Consider the following 21,889-nt stretch of genomic DNA (forward strand, 5'->3'; position numbering starts at 1 on the left):
TCTGTTCAATTTAACATTTATTATTTTTTTAAGCTCTGATTGTTACATTGAAAATTCAGTAACTTTGAGGTTTTGATGCCCACTGCTAACCTCTTGGACAATAACAAAGTAGATAATTTCTACATGGAATCTCTGTATAGGCTTTTTAAAAACAATAAATTAAGGCCCTATTATCCAAACAGACCACCTCCCTATCTATTATATTTTTTCACCTTCTTGTTTATAGCTTAGACAGTTTGAAGAGATTTAACCGTGTTGCTAGGCAACTAGCTCCTGAAGCATAACGTATTTCCTTCAGCATCCCAGCCCATTCTTTTTTATCATCTTCATACCTGATGGAGAAAAAGAATGTAATAAGTTGTTTTAAAGTAGACAGTTCTATAGATCTCCTGGTATTAAATATTTCTCTGAGAAAAACCCATTTGATCTTACCCAGAGGAGGATGCACCTGACTCTTAGACTAACCCTTGAATTCCTCCAAAAATGTGCATTCTCTGAGCATATACCCAAATTATTGCCACGGTATTTGATCTGGATGCTTAGGCAGTTAAACCTTCTCTGGGAATCAAAGACTGTCCAGTGATGATAAGTAACAGGCAATTAATCCTTCACCTCTGGACTGCTAAAGATGGCTGGTCCCCATGAATCCAGGTCAGCAAAGAGTAAGAACTGGGAAGAGCAGAGACAATTAAGTCACCTTGATTCTGATTTCAGCTGTAGCCATACACCAGTGTGATGCAAGGCACTGACACTAGGGGTCACTCTGTAAGAAACTTGCTCTTCCCCTTTACTGTCCTGTGTGAGTGCTGCTCTTAGACTTTGCACTGGACCTTAGGTAAGAACTGGTCACCCTCTCTGAATATTCAGGGTCATGAAGACACAGACAACTTGAGTCCCTTTGAGACCTGTGTGCTTTTCCTTTGCCTGGTGCCTGGTGCTTGAAATGCCATCTCTGCATGAGAAATTCCTCAACATTGCCTTCTCTCTGAAGCCCTTCTCGCCTTCCTGAAGCAGTTTGTTTTGTCTTCATTTCTTACGGTGTTCTTTATATGGTATCCATTGATGAAAACAATTATCATCCTATTTTAATGTTTTTATATTTATGTCCTCAACAAGCTCAAAGTTACATGTATTTTATTCACTTTAGTATCTTCCCTTCTCCAGAAGCTATCAATACTTGGCACATAGGAAATACCCCCAAATCATTCTGTGATGAGTGAATGAGATTTAAAATAATTTAAAAATTAGCTGATGCCTATGTTAGAGTTGAGAATCATTGCCTATTCTTGTTTTCCAAGCAAGAATTATTATCCCTGTTTTTCAAAAACCCAAACCTTTCCAGCCCTCCATTATTTCATCCTTTTTTTCTGCCACTTCCACTGTTTACCCATCTCACCCTCTTGCTGAGTCTTTCCTCCCTGGGGATCTCCAGTTTCTTTATCTTCTTCCCTCTTTTTTGAAGGGAAAGTGGTAATAGTTAACTTCCTTTTATAGCCACTTTCTCTTGCCCTCTACACAGCTAGTTACTGTTACAATAACATAGGGAAATGATGTCTGATGCACAAAATAATTGTTTGGTTAAGCTGCCAGCCTTTGAGCCTTCCAGTTCACCAGCTGGGAATAAGGCATGTACTGGTTCAGATATAGAACAAATATTATCCACTTTTCTCTCTTAGGCTTAGTGGTATGCCTCCAAAACTGTACTTATAAATTTAAATCTGTAAGCAAATCTAAAGCATAAATTTGGCAGTTTCTGGATGAATATAGCCAAAGCTATGGTTTTTCCAGTAATCATGTGTGGATGTGAGAGTTGGGCCATAAAGAAGGCTCAGCACCAAAAAATTGATGCTTTTGAACTGTGGTGTTGGAGAAGAATCTTGAGAGTCCCTTGGACTGGAAGGTGATCAAACCACTCAACCCTAAAGGAAATCAACCTTGAATATTCTTTGGAAGGACTGATGCTGAAGCTGAAGCTCCAATATTTTGACCCTGATGCAAAGAGATGGTTCATTTGAAAATACCCTGATGTTGGGAGGAAGAGAAAAGGATGGCAGAGGATGAGATGGTTAGCATAACCAACTCAATGGACATGAATTTGAGCAAACTCTGGAAGACAGTGATGGACAGGGAAGCCTGGAGTGCTGCAGTCCATGGAGTCACAAAGAGTTGGATGCGACTTAGAGACTAAACAACCACAAAATATATCGTGAACTCACGCTCACCTCAGGCAACTGAGATCTACCTCCTATAAACTTAGATCAGCAAGCATGACGCCTAGGCTGAAGATCACACAAGGGGGGACCTGATAGTGACTAGACATCTACATACTGTACGCCCTGCCTCAACTGTGTTACCATGTGACTCTCTTTTATGATACAAGTTACACTTCTCCCAAGACCTCTGGATACACTGGTCTCTATATGCTATTCACTTCATTAAAAACTATGGTAAAACACACACACACACACACACACACACACACACACACACACACCCCTTCTTTATAAATACATTCATTTAAGTTTAAAATAGTTCAATTGAGTAACAGCTGTAAGTGTCATACTTGGGAGACCTGCCCAGCACCGATCTTAGAGGTCAATGCTTTTCACTTCTCTTTTAAAAAGCTTTTATAACTGAACACTCTGAAAATTGGAAACATATTTAAATTAGATTCAAAATAGAATGAATGAATCATGGAAAACTCAAGAGGTTAAATGTTTCTTCAGAGCCCTGTTCTCTAAGGAAATAAAGTACCCTGTGTGAGGAAGGTAAGTGGTTTGGAAGGCTTTACTCTATGGGATGCCTAGAGCATTCATTACACTTTTAAAACTGGAAGGGAGCTTAAAGGATGAGTTGTCCAGCTCTTAATTATTGATTAAGATATAGGCCCCAGTAAGTTCTTTCCCAAGCTCACAGCTAATTAGAAGCAGTACTTGATTAAGTAAGTGGCAATGTGAAAAAGTTCAATAGGTTCTAAGAGTGTTTACCACCAAAAAGTAGTGTACATTTTGGGAAAGTCTGGCTTCCTATGTACTTCAAAACCGTTTTGTCTTACTTGGCTTAATATTTAGTTCAGAAAACTGGAGTGAGCAAAACTTACTTCCATATGTCATTGACTTCAGTGGGTGCAAATTCTTTAGATTCCAGCTGAATCATGGCAAAACCACCGATGGCATACAGGGATCCAGCCAAGCTGACCAAACTGATGGAACTTCTTTCTTGGGGAAATTCAGTCATTACTTCCCACCTGGGAATCATTGAAGATATAGTTAATGTAAAACTTAAAAAAAATGCCAAATGTATTTACTGAATAGCTATTAAAAAAATAGTGAAACATTTTGAGTAGCATAGGCATCCAAAATTAGAAGATTAAATTTGCTACTGAAAAATATCTAAATATTCCTTTATTTGAAAGATCTAACCAGATGAGATTTTAAGGCCCTCAATATATCAATCCAAAAATACTTCACCTTCATCAGTTAGCACCTTCAACAGTGGTTATCAAACTGTGTGCCATAAATAGTGGCGTATTGTGGGGGGGGCAATTCTAGGGTTCCTAGGCCCTACTGTGTTGGGTTTCATTTGAATGCTAATACAAATTTTAAAAATCTTTGAGCTCCATGGTGTCTCAAGAAATCTCCAAACCCTTGTTAATAAAGCATGTGAAAAGGATAGTTTCGGGCTCCCCAAGTTACACTAGTGGTAAAGAATCCACCTGCCAATGCAGGAGACACAAGTTCTGTCCCTGGGTCAGAAAGAGTCCCCTGGAGGAGGAAATGGCAATGCACTGCAGTATTCTTCCCTGGAAAATTCAATGGACAGAGCAGCATGGTGGGCTACAGTCCATGGGGTCACAAAGAGTTGGCACGACTGAGCACATATGAGGACAGTTAACAAACTAGGGTTGGAAATTTTCTTTTTAATAATTTATCCTTCGTCCTTTTAAATAAAGGATTTATGGGAACTTTTTAATGTTAATGGCTGTATGAAATAGGACCACTAAAGATAATATCAATCAAAATAGTTGGAAGTATCAAGAGTCTAGAATGAGTTAGTCATTTTGGTAGCTCTCTTCCAGTACTCTGGCATTAAAAGTGGACCTCATAGTTTTTCTCTAAATATATCATCTGTTTAACTATAAGAAATAATATACGTACATTGTAGAAAATCTGGAGAAACAAGTTACAGAAGAAAACAACTATCACCCATGATCCTATCCTTCAAATATAATCATAAGCAAAACTTTGCTATATTTGTCATTTAAAAATGCATATAAATTTAAATATCCATCTATACATATGTACTGGAGAAGGCAATGGCAACCCACTCCAGTACTCTTGCCTGGAAAATCCCATGGATGGAGGAGCCTGGAGGCTGCAGTCCATGGGGTCACTAAGGGTCGGACACGACTGAACGACTTCACTTTCACTTTTCACTTTCATGCATTGGAGAAGGAAATGGCAACCCACTCCAGTGTTCTTGCCTGGAGAATCCCAGGGACTGGGGAGCCTGGTGGGCTGCTGTCTATGGGGTCGCACAGAGTCGACACGACTGAAACGACTTAGCAGCAGCAGCAGCAGCAGCATACATATATACAAAACTAATAATACAGAGTATTTACAGTTTTATATGTTGCTGCTTTAACTTCTTATGGGTGTTTACCCGTATTATATAGTCTTCAAAAACATGATTTTTAATGATCATAAAAATCCAATTCCATAAAACTTCCTTGTAATTTATAGATTAATTAAAGTCTGTGAAGAAGGCTGAGTGCTGAAGAATTGATGCTTTTGAACTGTGGTGTTGGAGAAGACTCTTGAGAGTCCCTTGGACTGCAAGGAGATCCAACCAGTCCATTCTGAAGGAGATCAGTCCTGGGATTTCTTTGGAAGGAATGATGCTGAAGCTGAAACTGCAGTACTTTGGCCACCTCATGCGAAGAGTTGACTCATTGGAAAAGACTTTGATGCTGGGAGGGATTGGGGGCAGAAGGAGAAGGGGACGACAGAGGATGAGATGGCTGGATGGCATCACTGACGATGGACGTGAATCTGAGTGAACTTCGGGAGTTGGTAATAGACAGGGAGGCCTGGCGTGCTGCGATTCATGGGGTCACAAAGAGTCACACACGACTGAGCGACTGAACTGAACTGAAAGTCTATTTTGAACTGTGGTGTAGGAAAAGACTCTCGAGAGTCCCTTGGACTGCAAGGAGATCAAACCAGTCCATCCTAAAGGAGATCAGTCCTGAGTATTCACTGGAAGGACTGATGTGAAGCTGAAACTCCAATACTCTGGCCACCTGGTACGAAGAGCTGACTCATTTGAAAAGACCCTAATGCTGGGAAAGATTGAAGGTGGGGGTAGAAGGGGACGACAGAGGATGAGATGGTTGGATTGCATCACCGACTCAATGGACATGAGGTTGAGTAGACTGTGGGAGCTGGTGATGGACAGGGAGGACTGGAGTGCTGCAATCCATGGGGTTGCAGAGTCTGACATGACTGAGCGACTGAACTGAACTGAAAGTCTATTTTGTAATCAGGCATACTTGGTTCCTTAAAAAAGTAATAATAGTGTTCTAATTTTTTCTTTATTGCTAAACTAGGAGCATAAAAGCTATATACTCATCTAGATATATGAGCTCAAAAACTTGAAAAGGACTAATTCTATATAAAGAATATATGTCCTGTATCTTCACATTAACTTTAAGCCAATACAATCTTAAAAGTGAAAAAAAGAGAAAATTATAAAGAACACAAAAGAATCAAATATCTGAAGCATTCATCCTTTACAAATATCACAAACTAAGTGGAGGTCTTTTAATATTTAAAGAAACTACACATTCCAAATCAAATAACCTTATAGAGAGATGTATATCCACTATTGTGTATGTAATTATTCAGAAGTATTACCTTTGCAAGGCTAGATTCACAAAATTAATAACAAGTGAGGGCAAATTGGTTACTCCAACATTAACTTGAGGGTCATGTATTCTAAATTACAAACACACACAATGCAACAAAATGTTAGGTGTTTCATGCCTATAACACCAAAAGAAATACAAAGATACTTCCTCTTCAGTCCCTGCCTCCCTGCCCTCCTCTCCCCTTGTCCAAATTAGAAATTGAAGCATACAGTGATTCATATTCCATAGTAAGAGGTAACAGCTTACTTATTGGTGTTGAGGTCAAAAGCTTCAACTGAAGCTGAAAGACCGTCTTCAGTGACACCTCCAGCAATCACAATTTTGCCTTTATGGACTGCCACTCCAAACATGGAACGAGGGATCTTCATTGGAGCCAAATCTTTCCAATCTCCTTTTTTGGGGTTGTAGACAAATACTCTGTTTGTACATTTTCTGTAAACAAAACACAACAAAATGGTCCTTTAAGAATTTTCCTTTTTTGAAAAAAACAACTTGACTAATCACTTAGCTTTGGTTCTCATTTGAAATATGTAATATAGTGAGGATCAGAAAAATTCTTAATCTGAACATATGTCACCAAGCAAAGGACAATAATACGAGAACCAAAAACTATTTTATAACAATTATGCTATTGGAAGGTAGCATCCTTTACTTTTGGCAATTGCCTAGAGGCCCAGGAAGCATAGATTTTAATCCTATCTGCTACTAAGTTAAATGGAAAACATGAATAGAGTTAACAAATTTCATAAATTCTTTATTGTGCCTCTGTTACAAAAGTGTTTATTCATTTCATTATCTGAATATCCTAAGAATGAATCAGTTAACGTAAAAAATACTTAGGTGTGAATGTACCTATTTTCAATGTTCATTACATTTTATTCTATCACTAATATACCAATACATTTTAAGAAATCTGGGACTAAAGATTAGACAACTAGTCATCTGAGCTGATGAGTAACAAGAACAATTTTACATGCTAAATGCTACCAGAAAAACCTGGACCCATCTGAATTATCTTTCTTAGGTTCTTATGATTCCATAATTTACTGATGGGAGTTTGAATTTCAAATAACAATTAACTGGATATATCTGGTAAAGCAAAGAGCAACAAAACAAAACCTCAACTTTTTTTTCACTAGTTTTATAAAAGACCAGATTTCTGGAGTAGAAGCATTTCCTGTAATATATGACTATGAGTATTATCTTAAAACTCCACTCAGTGGCAAAAACCAGTATATTTCAGTGCTTGCTTTTAGATAATGACTCATTTCAAAGTTCTTGACTCTGGCATTTGTCAAGCAATGTTGTCTTGGTTAATCATATTCTCAAGATGAATATATTACTGACAAGACCATATGCTTCTTACTGACATATCAATTTCCTAGTTACTAATACTACTTGAAGGAAACAATTTAAATTATTTGGCAGGGTCACTATGTTTGCAAAGTCAAAACACTGCTTAACACAGATTTTCCATTCCATTTACTGAGGAAAAATGCCCCAAATAAGATTTAGCACTGAGTGTGTTTATAATATGGCCTTCCTTTAAATGTTTATTTAATGGGAATATCTGGTATTAAGGAGGATATCAAGATTTCAGAATATGTTATCATTGAATATAGATTATATAAAAACTCATTGCTTTTTAAAATCACATTCTATAATATATATCATTTTAATTGAATCATACCATTAATTTTTAACTCTAGAATATAGAGTTCTTTAATTCTAGCACATTTCCATATTTTACTCTCCTTTCCTGCTTTTTTTTTGCCACTTTATTTATTTTTTAATTAAAGGATAACTGCTTTACAGAATTTTGTTGTTTTCTGTCAAATACCAACAAGAATCAGCCATAGGTACACCCATGTCCCCTTCTTCCTGGACTTCCTTCCCATCTCCCTCCCCATTCCACCCTTCTAGATTGTCACAGAACCCCTGTTTGAGTTCCCTGAGTCATACAGCAAATTCTTATTGACTCTCTATTTTATATATGGTATTGTCAGTTTCCATGTTACTCTCTCCATACATCTCACGCTCTTCCTCCTCCCCCTACCCGGTGTCCATAGGTCTGTTCTCTATGTCTGTTTCTCCATTGCTGCCCTGCAAAACCTAGAGCCTATTATACAGAGTGAAGTAAGTCGAAAGAGAAATATAAATATCGTATTCTGATGCATATATATGGAATCTAGAAAGATGGTGCTGATGAATTTATTTGCAGGGCAGCAGTGGAAAAACAGACACAGAGAATAGTCCTTAAATTCTTAATTCTAGCTTCCTTTCCAGGACTGGACAACTTTTAACCTGGGCAAGTGATACAAACCAAATTAGGCAGAGTTTTCAGGGGCAGGAAATTTGTTATCATTATTGAAATCAAAAATCATCATTTTATCAAACAGGCTACTGGCTTAACGGACTTCTGGAGCACTCTGAACTCACTTCTTCCATAAGATCTCTTTCCTAATTACCTACCCCTTGAGAAGTACCTAAAAATCAAGTTATATCCTCTTTTTCTCCTAAGAGACTGGGTGCTACTGAGTATTCCAGGTATATTTCTTCTGTTTGATCAGTGCCTGTTTGTGACCAGTTGTTAAATATTTTGAATATCATTTGTCCAGGAATAAATATATGAAACATTGCTGAGGAAAGAGCTGCCTGCTTTTCAGTCACCATGTTTTTCAGTTTCAAACTCAACTATCTAAATTCTCTGTTATGAATGTAAAGTATAAAATCCATGATTTTTTTATACACTATTGTTTTAGTAGCTATATTTTAAATGCTATATTAAAGAGATATGCTTAATTTTTATCTATCAATACTTATGGCTAAATCCATAAAAAGTCCACTGGTTTTAATGAAGTAAAATATAATTATAAATTAGCCAAATAAAAGACTTGATTATGCTCCTAAATGCTGCTTTTCCATTGTAAGAAAGCTTATGATGGAGCTATTATGCTCATTCCTAGCAATATATTGGGCATATACAAACTGACTTCAGCAGTTTAATAATTTTATACAGTTTTCCTTCATAAGTCATTATTAATATCCTCCAATAACATTTCAAAACTTTATTTTAAAATTTTGCTTCCAAAATGTTATAGGTGAGAACCAAGTATCATTCCAGTATAAACAGAAAGGAACTCTTGTAATAAAAAATCACCTGGATATAAACCATAAGATTTTAGGGTACTTACTTATCATCTGTCTTTCCTCCAAGACAATATATCATCCCCTTATGTGAAATCACACTATGGCCATAGACTTTGATAGGAAGCTTTTTAACTTCATTCCATTTGGCTGCCCTAAAATCAGAAGATGATAGAATTTATATGCTTTCAGTAAATTTCAGGTTCTAAAATTATGATTTTGTTATAGACACTCATATACCTGAATGCTTAGGAAATGAAAATATGCCAACTTACACAGGATCATAGCATAATACTGTATCCAGAGAAGCCTCTGTTTGAAGGTCTTTGCCTGCAACTACATAGATTTTGTCATCTATCTCTCCCAGACCGAAGAGACACCTAGCTGAAGGCAGAGGTGGGAGTCCAACCCACTCAGATGCTACATTATCAAGCTGAAAGAAAAAAAAATATATGAGGACTTGTGAAGCTTGTTATAGGTGTACCAAAAAATATGCTATACTTTGTTGTTTAGAATTGAGATAGTAGAAGATCTCATAAATTTAAAACTATAACTCAGAAAGGATCATATTTTACCTTTGAATTACCAGGAAAAATGAGAAAATCTACACAGCCTACCAAATAGCTAAAAATACTCAAACCTGGAGAACTTGGGAAAAGGAAAGCGAGAATAAAATAGAGTCACCAGAGTTTAGTTAGAACTGTGAGATTTCTTGTCAAACTTTCTTCCCACATTACCTTGTTCAGGTTGAACAAGGAATCAATACTTCGAGGACACTGGGGAAATAGATTGTCACTGTAGGGAGGGTCACAGTATGTGAGTGGCCCCCGCAAGCTATATTTAACAAGCTCCAAGCTGGTGCCCAGGACAGCTGGACCTGTCGCTCAGTTCACAGACAACTGGGACGTTAGATATTATCTTTTCTTCTTTCCTTAAACATTTTTAAGTTCTCCATGCTTCACTTCATTACTTTAGATACAGGCAGGTGTCACAGCCTATAACCTCCCAGGTTTTGGTGGGAGTGATTTAAAATGCTCTTTTCCTTCCCTCCCACTCTTTCTCTCTTTCTGATTTAAATTAGAAAGGAATTCTGCTTGTTTTTGCTATTGCGAATTCTGTGAGCCTAAGACAGCCTCCAAGAGCCCATGCTCTGGGATATGTGATTGATTCTAATATGGCTGGCATCAGCTTTAGCACTAACTATTGGTAATTTTAAGATTTTCCACTTTGCATTTTAGGACACCAAGGCATAAGAAAGCTGCTTTCTGAGGGAGTGCAGTCAGAGATTGTTGTTCTCTCTAGTGCTATTTCTATGTAGCAGAAGAAAAAGGGAAAAAACCCAGAATAACTGCATACCAAGAACAGATGCAGATATTCAAGTCTGTGGTATATCCAGATGGTGATCACTAATGTATTCATTTTTGAAAGAAAGTCCTTTATCAAGAAACCAGTAGGTAGTATAGAAGCAATAATAATCACAATTATCGACTTTTTGGGATTCCCTGGTGGCTCACTGGCAAAGAATCCATCTGCCAGTGTAGGAGATGTGGGTTCAATCCCTAGGTCAGGAAGATCCCCTGGAGAAGGAAATGGCAGCCCACTCCAGTATTCTTGCCTGGGAAATCCCATGGACAGAGGAGCCTGGTGGGCTACAGTTCACAGGGTCACAAAAGAGTCGGACATGACTGAGTGGCTAAACAACAGCAAAGGACTTCTTACTCTGTGATAGGCTTCATACTAGGTGCTTTATGCAGGAAATCTAATTTAGTCCTCTCCTTTGTTATCCCTGATTCAGAGAGGAGAAAACAGGCACAGGAAGGCTAAACAATTTGCCCAAGCTCACAGAGCTTTTAAGTGATACTCAATGCAAACTATATAAATTCATAGTTTTTTTTTTTTTTCTTTTTTTCAATGGGAGCAGCAGCCATCATAATCCCAAATCAGAGGGTTTACTGCCCACACTACCCAATACTGTCTACCTTCCCATACTACCCCCGATAGGGCACTTCCTACAGTAGACTGCCTGCCAGGTATTTTTACAGATGAGTTGTCAAGCTATTTAACCTCTCTGGCTTCAGTTTTCTCATCCCTAAAATTAGAGTTTGGACTCAGAATACTTAAGATGTGGCGCTGTTCAAAGATTTGATGAAACTGTTAATTCTATGGGAAAAAAACTCCTCTCTTATCTAGGTAAAAAACATTATAATCTAATTCTAGTATACAACCAAAGGTCATATGAATCCTGACTTAATACATTTTAAACAGAGGTGACAAAGCAGAAAATACAAAACCTGAAATTCTCATACATTTTCTTGTGAGTCATAATCCTCTTTCACAGGTGTTTTTATCCTGGCTCACTATTTTATCCTTGTCTCACTATTTGTGCCTTTTAAAGGAGCAAGGCATAGGAAATAATAGGGAGTTGACCTTTTCAACTTTGAATAACTGTTTTTGTAGCTATAAGGAACATCAAGCATGCTTCCTGAACCAGAAATGTGAGGCTATGTCAATAAAAGCAAGGGTAGCGATAGGATAGAAGGGACTAAAGATAAGGCTAGAAGTATTCTTTGGATTTGATTTCCAGGTTATTTGTATTTTAATGTCATTTTTACTTCCTAGATATATTATTGTCTTTTCAATTGACTTTACCCTTTCTGAAATTTATCTGAATTTAAAACTAGCCCTTAGGAAGTTTTCTGGCCCACATTCAAATACTTATGATTACAGCTTTTATTGTTATTTTTACATTTCATAGTTAACATCCTTTAATGGAATTTGGAAAATTAAGAAGCATGATTGAATGTATTACCTTTTTTTGAGATTAGTAGAAGATGGTTAGAGTGTGTTTCCTAAACGCTCGGCATGTCACACAATTTGAAATCGCTCAGTGACTGTGATGTGACCTGCTATACTTACTTCTCTTTGGCCTTTCGAATTCAAGGCCCATAAACTACAGGCCGTGAGTAGCCATGACCTAAACAAACCCTTTTGAACTATCTGTAAGCTACAAAGTACTGGTACTGGTATTAAAGATAAAGTCACTGATTCCTTCATAAACTGGTAAAGTATAATGTGTTGGTAACATGAAACTAATGCCTTTCAAACAAACTACAGAGAGTTTGTTTAGGAGGATCTCTCTTCTTGGAAACTTCTATGGTTTCATAAAACAGATTAAGTTGCAATAATGTCTAAGTACAACTCTGATCCAAAGAAATTTGATCATTTATCATAAATAAAAATTTCTAAATACAATTAATCGATTCAAACTAGTGACATTTGTATAGACAGTATTTCCTCAAAGGTAATCCAAAGCATGTAAGATACTTATACAAGTTCTTTTCACTTTCAATATAATTGTACTTTAGGCAGTAAACCACAATTAAGAGATGAAATGCTACCTCTGAGAATTTCAAATCAAGCAAACTTGGAAAAAGGTAGAAAATCTGATCAATTATAACTTTTTGTAGAGTACTTTGATTTTTGGAAAATACCTATTTTTCAGAAAGAGGATACAAGATTAAATTTTGTTTTTACTAAAATACTGGACTTTAAAGGATTACAGTCACAATCAACTATAAACATGACATTTTAGGTAAAAGAGCATAAAGAAAATCATGAGCCACCACTTGTACATGAATTAGAACTTCATTCTTCATGAAAATGTTTAATTAAATATGAACAAGCAGCTAACTGATCTAAATATTCGTCAGTACTTAATGAAAATGCAAGGGACTGGAATAGGACGTCAAGTATTGATAGAATACAGTACAAGGAGCCTAAGTAATTCACAATCAGCTAACCAGATGGTGACTAACATCCTTCCCTTATGTCTCTGCATATGTGAAGATAGCCTTCCTTACCTGGAAGAAGTAGGACTGTAGGGGCTGAGCTTTATTTTCTTCATCCACATACAGCCCTCCTACCACATACACCTGATTTTGTTGGGTAACGATGCTGGAATGATTTCTGGGGATCTGCTCAGCCAGCGCAGTAAGGTAGCATTCATTTTCCGTGGGATCATAAGCCACAGCAGCTGTGTCATTAACCAAGAGGATGAGGTCCTTGACAAACATTCCATGCCTGGGAATATCATTCAGGTAACCAGGAAGTAAATCTTCATCGCCGACATCACCATTCACCTCACCAGCCCCAGCCTTCGCCGTGTTTTTGCTAGGTTCTGGGAGTTTGCCTGCAAAGGCATCTTTGAGAACTTTGATTTTTTTCTGGAGTTCTGGGTTGCTTTTAATTATATCATCTTTTTCAACATGATCTTTAAAATATTTTTCTGTCATAAGGCGAAAACGAATACAATCAAACACTTCGCTAAGGTTTTTAACCCTATTTTCTTTGTCTGTTCGCACCCATTTCATCACTGCCTCAAATACTGCTTCTTCCTTTTCTACATTTAGGCTGTCATTGGAAATGACTGAGATCAGCTCCTGCGGAGACAGTTGCATGAAGTCCTCTTCCTTACAAATCTGTACAAAGCGATCAGACACAAATTCGCGGGCAGAGATGGCAAGTCTCGGGCAGTCAAGAAGAAGTCCTAATCTTAGAATAGCTAGACAGTTACCAGGAGCAAGTCTTTTCTGAAGATAAGAAACGCAGACAGTGAACACGGAGGGGATCTGAAAGCGGCTGGCCAATGCAAAAATATCTTGCACGTTTCCGTCATTGAGATCAATAGTGGCAGAGTATAGGTACTTAATGATTAAATCCAGTACAGCAGGATCCACATTATCTAGTACTACCTCCTTTTTTTTCGCCTCATCAATTTCAGATAAAAAATACTCACGGAAGTAAGGACTACAAGCTGACAAAATCAATCTGTGGCAAGGAAGACTTTTGTCACCTGCTTTTAGGGTGCAATCGATGAATTTTTTCTCATCCAGGAGATCTTTTAGACCATCCTGAAGAAGGGTGGATTGGTAAAGCCGCAGTTCCTCTGCGAGTTCCCGCTGGGAATCCATTTTGTGAGTAACCTGGGTAAGGAAGGGGACACTAAGGCCTTAGCTCCTCACAGCACACAGGTCTAGCAGTAAAAAGGCAGATCAGTGTGCTCTGCCCAGCTTGAAGCCTTTGCAATTTAATCCCACCAGCTAAATATAGAAACCAGTGCTAACAACGGGAATGTAGGAGAGCTAGTTTGGAAGAAGAGTTGCTCTTGCAGCTGTCAGAGATTGAAAGGAACAACTGGAACTTTTAATCACTAAGGAAACAGCTAAGAAACGAGAGATTTAAATGAAGTGGAAAGCTTTAAAATACATAAAGCATTAGAAGACAGGCTAATAAAGGATACAAGAAAATGTTCACTGAACTAACAGAAAACTGAATCATAACAGTGAGTCAGTCTGCTAAAACTGGTCTAGTGGCAAGCTACTTGGCTATCTGAATTAATGATGCAAAGGTCAAGAATATGAGGTGAGTTCATTTGAATACTCATAAGCAAGATCCTCTTTCCAGTAACTGTTATAAATGTTTATTTTCTACTTAAAACAGCAGGATATATAATATTCTTTGAGAAGTAGGAAACTTAAAGACTGCTACTTAGGCAGATTATTTTTTTGGAAAAAACCTTTAAAAGAATAATATCCCCCCCCCCAATTCATGACTAAATTAAATGGAAAGAAACTGCTAACTTTATAAGATATCCTGTTATCATTATTCTTAAGCGGAAAAACTATAATTAGTATTGATTAAATTATGATATTACTCGTTCACACTCTGCCTTGCTCTGCAAAGGATTTGATGTGGCAAACAACAATAATAAAACCAGGAAAAAAAGTTAAACGTTGACATTAGGGAAGAAAAATCCCACAACATATACACTATGATTAATAAAGATATTCTGCAGTTTTAAGTGTTGATCTCTCATTAAATAAAAATTTTAAAAATGGAACAGACGTAACCCTATCAGAACAATGTAATCAACAGAATGCAGCAAAATCAGGACGAAGTGCTACATGCCTGGTATTATTTGAAAAACAGGCTTTATACATGAAAAAAAAAATAATATACAACTAGAATATAAGCTGTTGACTATAATAGAACACACCATATTAAGTATGGGATGCAGAAGGCTGACTTGAAAAAAACTGATCCTTTGTTTATACACAAATAGCATCATATACTTCTTCATGAAATATTTTATTATAAAATTATGTTATCACATTATAAAAAACTCAGTCGGGGTATAAATATATTGTACTTTCAAAGATTGGTATTCTTAAACATGCTCAAAAAGAATATAAGCTCCATAAACACAGGGATTTGGGGAGGTTTGTTTTGTTCAATGCTTAGCCACACGACCTCATGAGTGCTCCATAAACATTTGTCGAAGGAACGAATGAATGTCCTTAGATTAGGGAAATACGTATTTTTAAATTTCAAGGTCTCCATCCATGAGTAAAGGTTTTTTCCTCTTATTTTACATCACAGTGAAGTCAATGGTACTGTCAGCTGCTAAAACAACAGCTGAGAGAAGAGTTCGTTGACTCTTTTTCCATTTATAGATGCCACTAAAGGTTTTAACACTAGAAAAAACTAACAGCTGCTCTCTTGTTTAAACAATAAATGACTCATTTCTCTCTACACGTAACACCTAACATTTGAAAAGATTAATGAGTCAGATGCAAGCATCATAATATGACATTTGAGATTATTACTTACTAATCAGCAACTTTATAGTCTGTTTGGCTTGAAAAACTATTGAAATAATATTCCGAGCTGCATTTTGTGATCTGTATACATTTTTCAAGCACACTTTCCCCCTAATATAGGTTATTATAACTCCATCCCTTAAAAATCCTTTCCTATTTAAATACAGAACCAATTAATAGTTTTTGTTTATTGATTTTTATTAAACCCAGGTTATGTGTATGTGTGCTGCTCAGTCCTGTCCGACTCTTTGCGACCCCACGAACCGTAACCCGCCAGGCTTCTTTGTCATGGAATTCTCCAGGCAAGAATACCGGAGTGGACTGCCATTCCCTTCTCCAGAGACACTCAGGTTAGCACTTGATTATTACATGTCTATGGTTGTGCATACAGTTGCATTATCTTAAATGATTTTACACACTCAGTTTTTTCACTCTAGAGAAATAGGGCTCCTTTGTTTAATTTTAATGTTTTGACAAAAGTTCCTTACAACATTTCTTTATACTGAAGCAATAGCAAAAAAAAAAAAGTGATGCCAGAGAAGTCACCAAATCTTACCTGACCAAGAAATCAGAAAATATTGAACTTTTGAACACTTCAAGGAAGTTTCAAGGAATACAAAGAGAAAGTCAATAAATGAACTATTTATTTACAAACTATTTAAAGTTATTTTCTTATAAATGTATTCTTGCCAAAATGATATTGAAATTATTTACAAAACAGTACCCAAAACTTTACATAGGGAATTAATATCCTCCAAAGTTAGCTATAATTTTTGGTTTCTACATAAATGATTACCTAAAAATGGTAAGCTTAAGGTTTGTAATTTATATTAGAGTTGGCTTACATTGTGATAAATATATTTAAACCAGAATTTTATAATTAAGAAAGCAGTATTTGATTTCTCCGTAAGAAGAGTCTTATACTTTAAAATAATATTTTCAGAACATTTAATGGTGCTGCATAAACTCTTTATTAAGTTCAATATAATACAGTCTTTTAATATCCACAGACTAATAATTTATAAGTACTAGGTACAAAATAAACATATTTACAACAAACCAGAAAGATTTCGATTACAATTTCAAATATAATTTTTTTAGAAGACTGGCAGTAAAATCTTAGATAAATGATCTTTTTCTTAACCATTAAAAAACTCTCTTAAAAGCTTTTTCTGTAAATGTAAAAACTATTCCATGCCTTATAGTAGGCAACTAGTATCTTTAATCTTGAGATATCTGTAAACAGAAATTCAGCTCAACTCAAGATCAACTCATTACTTCCCAAAGTCCCTGTAGGGTGAATCCATCCTTCAATTTCTCTATTGCAAGCCCCAGTTCTTCTGAAAACACAGGTTCACGATCTTGTTGCTTTAGGGGAGATAAGAGGATGAGATGGGAATAGAGAAGGTGAGCAAGGAAGAGGAAAAAAAAAAACAAAAAATAGGTTTCACATAAGTGTGTGAATACTGAACACTGGAATATAGAAAGTTTTTTTCAAACACTATAGGTAAAATATCCTTACCTTGTTGCCATCAGCAAAATAAGCCTATAAGACAAAGAAAATTATATTTCACATACTTGACACATAATAGGTTAAGAGGTTAAGGAACAGGTAATTAACTTACAGAAAAATTCTGAAAGTAACTGTATTTTATATTGTTACTGTGTTTTTAATGGTTTTCTCACCTATCTTTACAAAGCTGGTAGCAGAATTCACTTTTGTCAATATTAATGTCTTCAAGAGTTATGCTAAATTTAAGTGCTAAAACTGTGCTTTGTAATTGGTGAATAGTTAGCATTGTTAACTTGAAAGTAGATAAGAGAATGATTTAGCAGATATAAAATTTTACCCCTACTTTTGGTTTAATAGAAGATGCTGGCAAAACAAAGCAAAGCAATAAGTGCTTCAGTGTGTCAGCAAATGCACACACACTGAGGTTGTAGTAGTTTATAATTAACTATCTTATACTTAGCTTAAAATTTTTCATTCCCAGAGCAGAATTCTAGTCAGATTCATAGACCACAGTATATAGAAAGCATTATTATTATTTTGGCTATTAAATAATACAGATTTGCAAACAAGAAATTTTACTGTTCAAATAGGAATCCATTTTAAAATAATACACCTATAAAATTAAAAGGAGGGAGGTCAACTATATTTAACATATTCTATTATCTTAAAGTATGAAAACACTTTTCACATATCTGAAATCCTCTGAATAAGTTATGTTCTCAAATTATTTCCCAGTTTGGTAATTTAAAAGTATTTTCTCACACAAAAAATTCCCTACCTTGGAAAAAAAAATTCTCCAACTCATCTTTAAAACACTCTAAAAAGTCTCAAGCTTTATGATATTTTACACACTTAAACCATTATTTAATTGAACATGACTCAGAGTTTAAAAAAAAGAAAAACACAAGAAATTTAGTGGTGCTCCTTCATAATGCTCACCACAAAAGCATCCGTGTGATCATCAGAGTCTATCTCTACATCGTCTTGAATTTGTTTGACGGTCAGAGCTTCAAGGGGCTGTGGCTGAAAGTCAGTAGATGTTAAAAAGAATCAGTAGATGTTAAACTGCATCAATAAGACCATATTAAACAAATAAATAATTTTAGTAGAATGTGCTATAAGAGTTGTAAATACCTGTAAAAGGATATCACAACTACCAACTACTCAAGTCTTACAAAAATCACTGCATAACTTATATTCTATTAAAACTTACATGAATAATAAAATGAGTCAGTTAAATCTAAGCTTTTAAATCTGATGTTAGTATCATTGAAAGAGTTCAAATGAAAAATTTACACAAACTTGATATGATACTTAGAAATATTCATAAAGAAAAAAAACTCTCATTGGGCTTTATCTGATTTTCTGATAGTGAAAAACTCTCTGGTAGTTTAAAAACCTAACTTGTATAATAGCATATTTTAAAATTTCCTCGAAGCAGTCATTGAATAGAATTTGTGAAAAAAGAAATTCGTGAAAAAAAAGAACTAAGATTTGTATGGAATATTCTAAAAGTAAAGCAAAGTACATATAGTACTGATATCTATTAATTCACTTTTCAAATATTTGAATATCTTTAGTGTATGAGGTGCTATGCTGGCTACCTCCTCTGTCCATGAGATTCTCCACGCAAGAATATTGGAGTGGGTTGCCATGCCCTCCTCCAGGGGATCTTCCCGACCCAGGGATTGAACCCACATCTTTTACATCCCCTGCTTTGGCAGGTGGATTCTTTACCACTAGCACCACCTGGGAACCCCCATGCTGGTACTACCAAAAGTATAAAGTTTTCACCCTTACCACAGAAGGTGTGTAATATAGTTGGAGTGGAGTGAAGGATAAAATACAATTACAAGTAACTAAATATCAAGTTGAACTATAAGAAATTGCCATTTTACTTTAAAAAAAATGGTCAAATATTAATAATATCATATGGTTCAACCTACAGAAAATAGCTGTAACAAATGCAGTGTCTATTGTAATAGGAGAGTTTGGCGACAGCACAACTTCTGGCTTGTGCATACCAGAAACTTTCATGAAGAAAAGGCTGGCACGTGACTGAGGGCTTTTAGGACAAGGATGACTTTCACAGATAGGATTAGGGGAAAGGGTATTCCTGGCAGAGGAGATCAGCATCAGCAAAGGTGAGAAACCACAGGATCTGGCTGAAGAGGAATAATACAACATGGTCAGAACATGAGAGTCCCACGAGGCAGAGGAGCTAAGCAGGAATATTGTACTGAACAATGCCAAGGAGTATCACTCACACTGTGGTTGTGCAGATAAGGTGGGGAAGGTAGACTGGAGTCTACTGAAATTTTTAAATACCAGCTCAGACAATGTGGACTATTTATGGGTAATTTGTGGGGGAGAGTTGATGTAGGAGTGTAGTGCTGACAAGAGGTTGACCTGATTCCCTAGTCTGAGAACAGCTGGTATTTCAACCATGTTTAGAACTTGTGACTGTGTATAAGTAAACTAACCTATCTAAGCCTCGGTCTCCGTAACTGTGAGATGGAGATTATAATAACGATGATGATACAGTTCATAGTGTTTTTGGCAGGATTAAATGAGATGAGGCATTTAAAATTCTCAGAGCAGTGAACAACAAAGAGTAGGCACTCAACAGAGTCATTCAACAATTATGACTATTCACTAAGAGTCTAGTATGTGCTACTTTTGATTGCTGGAGACAGAGTGGTGAAAGAAAATAGACAGAAATCCCTGACTTCGTGAACATTATTTATAGTGGAGGAGACTGATTAGTGTTACCAAAAATAAAGCAAGCAAGCGAGAGAGCAAATAAACAAGCAAAATAAGGGATAAAAAAGTGATAGGGGTTGCTGTTGTATATGGATAGTCAGGGAAGACCTCCCTCAACAGGTGTCTTTGGAGTAGGACTTACATGTAGTGACACAGAGAGTTACTATGGCTAACTGTTATTACACACTGAGGGCCAAAGAAGGGAAAAAGGAAAAATGAAAGGTAGCAAGAGAATGGGTAGCAGCATCTCCCAGGTGCTGGCCACTTTATGGACACAGTCAATAACTTTGTGAAAGAGATTATCTTTATTTTATAATGTGAAAACTGAAGCTCAAATCCACCTAGAATCACAAATAAATGGTGAAATTAGAATCGAAGTCAGAATTGTCAGGTTCCAAGGACCATGCTTGTTCTACAACATTATTCTACAAGCAAAAGTAGCAAAGGAAACTGCAGTTTGAATGGAAAGAAAGGGGTAGGGACAGGGGAGAGGATGGTATAATTGGCTGAATGTTTAAAATGAGATAATGGGAAAAATAAATAATGGTAAATCCCAGGGTTTTGAGCACATCTGACTTTGACAATAAGGTAGTAAATAAATAGATAAATCAGTAGGATTTTGATTTTGAGAAAAAATGACAAGATTTTAGGTATGCCAAGTTTGAGATACTCAATCATGTCCTACTGTATCTTACTGATTTGGAAAGTTATTGATTAAATTACTAAGATAAAATTTTAAAGGAGAAATTCAATTCATGTTATTTGAATGCTCATCTATGTGAAAATATTCAATAATACTTGGAACCATGAAAAGCTGAGAGAGTATGCCAAGGTCAGGAAGCTCTGGGAGTCATCTACATAAGTACCAGCTGAAGAAACTGGAGGAGCAAGTGATATTGCTGAGGAATATACAGAGGAGGCAGAGCGAAAGGGAGAATGCTGGACGCCGTGCAGGCTGGGAAGAAGGCAGAAAGGATGGCTAAAAAGATAAAATACCGAAGAGTGTCCAATACTGTGTCAACAACCCAAAGGCAAACTTCAGTTGGAAGGGGAAGGGGATATATATGGAATTTGACAGGGAGAGAAAAAAGAAGCACAACGAAGTTGAAGTCAGAGGGTATGAGTTAGTACTTAGCTGTCCAATCCAACTTTTTGATCTTCCCTGGCCACCTGCTATAGTAGTCCAAGAGCAGGAGAAGAGACAGATAATATGTGTGATATATGATATAGCTCGACATGCGTAGTACTGTTTGGGATACTGATGAAAGAGTGGGTGGACACCAGCAATACACCAGACAGTGAGGGCCTCAGCAACAGAACAGACAGCAAGGGAGCCTGGGACAGAGCGTCCCTGGCAAGGGTACTGCTGTCAGAGCAGATGGTGAGGAGTCTCTAATGGAGTGGCTGGGAGGACACCAGTGAACCACCAGATGACGAGGGGCCCACGAGCAGAGGCTGAAGAGTAAAGCCGAAAGACAGATGATGGACCTGGAGAGCAGTGACTGGGGCAGAAACTAGAAGTCACGAGGAAGACAAAGAGCAGACAGGCAAGCGTGATATTCAAAGTATTTCATAACTGACTTGGAAGAGGCTCTGATAAATATGAACTGACACAGGCCACTGACACAGGCCTGCTGTTGCTATATTATGGTCACCAGAGGAAGAAAATAGTGTTTGTGAGGCCTGTAAGGTTTGACCAAATGCTAATGGGTGGCTGAAGTAGAATAAAAATAAAGTTATCAGAACGAGAGATTTAAGTCTCCGTACATCAGAAGAGCCTTGCATACGGGGACATCTTTGGATAGACTGCTACATAGATGGGCAGAAATGAATGGTGAAGCAGCCAGGGAGAAGACAGGTGGTAGGCACAAATAAGAG

General features: G+C 36.7%; 2 protein-coding genes and 1 long non-coding RNA gene across 4 annotated transcripts in view; 1 reads left to right on the forward strand and 2 right to left on the reverse strand.

The window, feature by feature from the left end:
* KLHL41 (kelch like family member 41) lies at nucleotides 1-14,177 on the reverse strand. Its single transcript, XM_069577280.1, has 6 exons — nucleotides 12,937-14,177; nucleotides 9,352-9,509; nucleotides 9,124-9,231; nucleotides 6,176-6,361; nucleotides 3,101-3,247; nucleotides 1-332 (listed from the first exon to the last, which is right to left on the reverse strand). The coding sequence occupies exons 1-6, from the start codon at nucleotides 14,044-14,046 to the stop codon at nucleotides 221-223; spliced, it is 1,821 nt and encodes a 606-aa protein (XP_069433381.1). The 5' UTR covers nucleotides 14,047-14,177; the 3' UTR covers nucleotides 1-220.
* LOC138433895 (uncharacterized) overlaps nucleotides 14,096-21,889 on the forward strand; it is a 12,307-nt gene continuing 4,513 nt past the window's right edge. The window contains exons 1-2 of the long non-coding RNA XR_011254500.1: nucleotides 14,096-14,497; nucleotides 15,946-16,085. This is a non-coding gene — a long non-coding RNA (uncharacterized lncRNA). The remainder of the gene's footprint in view (nucleotides 14,498-15,945; nucleotides 16,086-21,889) is intronic.
* BBS5 (Bardet-Biedl syndrome 5) overlaps nucleotides 16,159-21,889 on the reverse strand; it is a 20,811-nt gene continuing 15,080 nt past the window's right edge. For both annotated transcript variants that reach the window (XM_069577299.1, XM_069577300.1), the window contains exons 10-12: nucleotides 18,188-18,271; nucleotides 17,258-17,281; nucleotides 16,159-17,103 (exon numbers count right to left, since the gene is read on the reverse strand). In XM_069577299.1, the coding sequence (XP_069433400.1) occupies nucleotides 17,002-17,103; nucleotides 17,258-17,281; nucleotides 18,188-18,271 (210 nt within the window). In that variant the 3' untranslated portion in view covers nucleotides 16,159-17,001. The remainder of the gene's footprint in view (nucleotides 17,104-17,257; nucleotides 17,282-18,187; nucleotides 18,272-21,889) is intronic.

The sequence above is a fragment of the Ovis canadensis genome, chromosome 2, assembly GCF_042477335.2.
Source record: "Ovis canadensis isolate MfBH-ARS-UI-01 breed Bighorn chromosome 2, ARS-UI_OviCan_v2, whole genome shotgun sequence".
Taxonomy (NCBI): Eukaryota; Metazoa; Chordata; class Mammalia; order Artiodactyla; family Bovidae; genus Ovis; species Ovis canadensis.

Excerpts from the sequence above, each read along its gene's own strand:
- KLHL41 (XM_069577280.1), bottom strand. The coding sequence starts at position 14,046 with ATGGATTCCCAGCGGGAACTCGCAGAGGAACTGCGGCTTTACCAATCC. Across the intron at positions 9,510-12,936 it reads TACAGTCCTACTTCTTCCAG|CTTGATAATGTAGCATCTGA; the intron begins GTAAGGAAGGCT and ends TTTTTCTTTCAG. Across the intron at positions 6,362-9,123 it reads GGAGGAAAGACAGATGATAA|AAAATGTACAAACAGAGTAT; the intron begins GTAAGTACCCTA and ends TTTTGTTTACAG.